We start from the raw sequence: 4380 nt of genomic DNA, 5'->3' as shown, positions 1-4380 counted from the left end.
TAGCCATTGCATTTGCGGCTCGTGGTTGTTGCTTCTCGATTTGCTTCATCACATTCCCGAAAAGCACCATTTTAAAATATCGTGTCTTGTTTCTATTGTATACGTCAATTGTTAGATTACAAATTTGAGAAAGTTTTGAAGTTTTTTGTTTGTGGGTTAAGGTGGTTATGAAGTTTAACTAAAGGATGAAAAAATTGGAGAAAATGAAGGATATGTGAGGGGTAGAGAATTATATGGAGATAAATAAAATGTGTGATTAACACATAAATGATTATCATAAATTTAGGAGGTGTTCCAATAGTTTCTCATTATCAGAAACTTGTAATTATTGATTTTCTTTTACAAGTTTCTATATCTTATATCTTATAAGTTATAATCTTATATTTCAAAGGGTAAATCACAATTTTCATCTTGTGGCTTTATGCTTACTAAGTAAATTTCGCAAGGATTTCGAGCAACAAAAGAATTTTCAAGGATTTCTCAGCAAAGTTGATATAAAATTTGAGAATCCACACGGATTCGCAAAAAAGAACTTAATTCCACGATCAAACGTATAGAACTAAACCAACGTACACTTCCCTCGAACATATATTTTGTGCAACATTAAAAACAAAGAAATGCGTTTTTTGTTCCTTTGTTCATATATAAACTTTCTTGGTTCCTGTGACCACTATTTCTTCATTCAACAAACAGCTTTAATGTGAAACCTGATACAATACCTACAGAAACAAAGATAAACATAATCGTTCATTTGTTCAAAATATATAAAAATTCAGAAAGATTGTATTTTGATACTACTCCTAATAATTTTTGAAATACCATTTATACACAACTATTTACAAAATTCAAAAAGACTAACAAAGGAGACTTTAATAAACACACATTAGAGACGTCTTAATTCATCCAATCCACCTATTCTAGACTTTTAGTTTGAAACATTGCATAAATATATACTACATCGATTTACCTATTCTCATGATAGCTAAATTTCACTAATTAGTAATTTTAGAGCAAAATGCGAACCTTTTAACACAGTTAGTCTACAAAACTGCAGCTTTTTGGAATATGATGTAAAAGAAGGATAGATTATTGCTTCAACACGTCACCCATGCCAGGTGGCATTCCTAAGCTCTGTGCAAGATCACCCATTCGAGCTTTCATGGCCTGAAAAATAAGAAAAGGGTATAACGGTAAATCTCAGATATAGTCGAGAGGTAAAATATTGATATTAATTAATATTATATTCATAATACATAATATGAACCTGGACACTTTTTTGATGGGCATCCCTATATGCTTCGGTAATCAGAAGTGAAAGTTTCTGCACGTGTTAAGTTAATATATAACAATCAATTTTTATTAATCAGTTCAATAAATTGCCACATCTAGCTTCGAATATGATACTTATACATGAGCTGAGTGATAGATACAATCATATATATAGTCATATACATCCCACCAACACATTTGACAAATAGCCCAAAGATAAAGTTACAGATATAAACTTACTTCTGATCCTAACTCCATTGCAGCCTCGGTTATTTCCGTGCGCACCGGTTGTTGGTTCCCAGAAAGCGTGACCTAAGCATTTCAGATATTAATAAAGTTGTTTATCGAAGCTAGATATATATAGTTAACTAATTAATACAGCTTACTGAACAAAACATACTAATCCCTTACATGAATAAATATAGCTTTTGGTTCTACAACATATGGATAGTTAACTAATACTCGAGGAACCATTTATTTATACAAATTTCAATTAAAAATTTATTGACGTGATAAACAGGTATGAAAACACAACACACCTTTACTAACTCGCCTTCACAATAACCGTCAAACTCAGCTCTGCAATAAAAAAAATATCCATTTAACTTACTAATAAAAAACCCATGAGCCCAAATATATGATAGTAAATGTATAAACAGACACAGGCTTTTGAATTTGTATTTATTATTATGTATAAAAAGGAAAGGAAGTATACGCACATGGCAAGTTCTTTTTGCACACGTACTGCCTCAACCTGAACGACCATTTGTGCCTTCTTTACAGTCTCATATAGATTTTGCATGTTTCCAAAAACCCCTGCCTAATATCAAAATGAAAATATATAAATATAAAATATAAGTTATTTCAATCATATTTCACAAAACTTACTCTACTATGCACATAGAAGGACAGACCATCTCAATTGTGAAATCTGATACGTATAATATAATACACAGATACTGCTATGTTGATATAGTTATAAACTATCCTTATTATCATGATCAGTTTAAATAAAGACGCTGTAAACATGACAAATTTTTTTACCTTTCCGTCATCCTTCTTTCCTCCTCCAAATAAGGCGACAACATGAAGAGATCGGCGGTTATCAACAAGTTTTCGATGACCATGTTGAAATAGGGTCCTCATACCAACTGAAGTTGGTTTTAGGCTTGTTTTTTCTGCAATTTAAGTAAAATAAATTAAATATATTTGTGCAGTACTGTCAAACTGCAAGACATAAAAGAAGGTGTTTAAAAGAAGGCAACCTCTCAAAGTTCTATATCACTGCAACAATCAATTACACATAAAGGTATATCATATCGTCTTAGTGACAACTCAAATGTATCAGCCATTGATATCGCACAATTAATTCAATCCATATCAGTATGGCAATTTAATTCTTGATAAATTTTCACTGTTTCATAAAAAAATTTATGAGTAAAACGCTTGCAGAAAAACAAATTAGCAAAATTACTCGAACGTGCCTCATGTAGTTTCCATTCCACATGTTGAAGTGCAAGAATCATAACAGAATTTGTAATAGCCAAAAGCTTTATAAAGGAGGTGGTTTGTACACAACATTATACTATATTGATAAACAATCATTGAGTGTATGTATGTATTTGGACTACTTTATCCTTACATTTGTATTGTATAGTTCCTGTAAGATTATAAAGTTAAGATTATCTCATTCACAAGCTAAGGCCCTCTCCAACTATAAATCTATCTTTATGACTTTATCTCTAAAGTCTAATAATAGAGAAAATAGATAATATTTTCAGCATATTCATCTTCTAAAAAAAACTACTATTTATTTTTAAACTACATAAAACAAGCTTAGTCAATACTTTTAGAGGTTTTTATGTGTAACTTCTATTAATTATGTTCCTTTTTTCTTAAACTTACATATACTCAGATACATCCTTTTTTAAACTTCAAATTCACATGCCCTACTTAATAAAACAATATATCAATAATAATGATGATAACAACAAAAAATAACAGTGAATATTACAAAATATTCACCGCAAATTACAAAAATACATCAAATATTCAAATCAAATAGGAAGGAAAAATCAGAATCAAAACAAGATTAAGTTTAGAAGAAGATTACGGAATGAAGATGACGAAGAAACGCCATTAAAATTTGAAATCTGAGCTGTGAAGCCACTTGCTGACGCCATTTTTATCGGTGGGTGAGGGTTTGGAAGAAAAAAGTGTAGCAGGAATAAAGGATTAGATTGAAAGTTATGTTTACTGCTGGAGTATATTTTTCGCTTTCGTTTCCTTTTTTTTCTTCCTTTAATTTATTATTTTAATTTTAATTTTACTATTATTCTTGATTTTTCGTTTATTAAAAAAAGACAACGGAAAAAACATAGAAAATGAAACTTTCATCAAAAATGAAATAATCCAAACGAATACAAAGACCAAACAAATAAACCATAAAACATAACTAGGCATCACAAACATAGCCAAAGAGGAAGCTAAATTATGCAAAACCCTACCAAACTAAAAACCAACAAAGCTAAAAACAAGTGGATAAACAAAAGAAATAGCTTAAAATTATAAGGAAAAAATCACATTCGTGCTAAGAAAACAACCAACATCAAATGAGGCTAAACCATAAGAAACTAAATCAAGAACCGATCGTTAGTAAACCTCTCCAGCTCTCTGAACTCGGGACAATCTTTTCTTGCACTTACCCTTATGATCAAACCATCTTTCATTCTTTTTTTGGACAACAGTATTGACATCGTTCAAATGGGACTTAACCACATTCGCTTATCACTTACACACGCGTTAGAAGAAAACTCAAATCGCAATAACTCTGCAGTACGGTTGAAGGTTGAAAAACCCCCTCTGAAAAGCTAATTATTTGCAGTATCAATTTCATTAATTAATTTGGTATTGTTATAATTCATTAGGCTTATATCTTTTCGGTATAAGTTGTTTGATGTACAAGTAAACCATTAGGCATATGCTCAATTTGCAATCCAAGGTAATACTTGGTTTTTTCAAGATCTTTCATTTCAAAATAATTCTTTAGAAGTTGAATGATTTCATAGATCTCTTTATTTGTTCATATGATGTTAAGAACATTGACATAAA

General features: G+C 30.5%; 1 protein-coding gene across 1 annotated transcript; it reads right to left on the bottom strand.

Annotated features, from left to right (window-relative positions):
• Window positions 1-448: 448 nt before the first annotated feature.
• LOC139898326 (nucleoid-associated protein At4g30620, chloroplastic-like) lies at window positions 449-3539 on the bottom strand. The gene is made up of 8 exons (XM_071881051.1): window positions 3383-3539; window positions 2314-2447; window positions 1989-2089; window positions 1809-1848; window positions 1510-1581; window positions 1265-1321; window positions 1024-1164; window positions 449-719 (listed from the first exon to the last, which is right to left on the bottom strand). Exons 1-7 carry the CDS (start codon window positions 3450-3452, stop codon window positions 1087-1089), a joined length of 552 nt encoding a protein of 183 aa, XP_071737152.1. The 5' UTR covers window positions 3453-3539; the 3' UTR covers window positions 449-719; window positions 1024-1086.
• Between the last annotated feature and the right edge of the window lie 841 nt (window positions 3540-4380).

This window comes from Rutidosis leptorrhynchoides, chromosome 3, assembly GCF_046630445.1.
Source record: "Rutidosis leptorrhynchoides isolate AG116_Rl617_1_P2 chromosome 3, CSIRO_AGI_Rlap_v1, whole genome shotgun sequence".
NCBI lineage: Eukaryota > Viridiplantae > Streptophyta > Magnoliopsida > Asterales > Asteraceae > Rutidosis > Rutidosis leptorrhynchoides.
This window is presented reverse-complemented; position numbering and strand designations above follow the sequence as displayed.

Bases quoted from the DNA above. Each gene is read 5' to 3' on its own strand.
- LOC139898326 (XM_071881051.1), bottom strand. From the start codon at position 3,452: ATGGCGTCAGCAAGTGGCTTCACAGCTCAGATTTCAAATTTTAATGGC. The intron at 2,448-3,382 runs GTAATCTTCTTC...CTTAAATTGCAG, and splicing joins TTCTTCGTCATCTTCATTCC to AAAAAACAAGCCTAAAACCA. The intron at 1,322-1,509 runs GTAAGTTTATAT...TAACACGTGCAG, and splicing joins CAATGGAGTTAGGATCAGAA to AAACTTTCACTTCTGATTAC.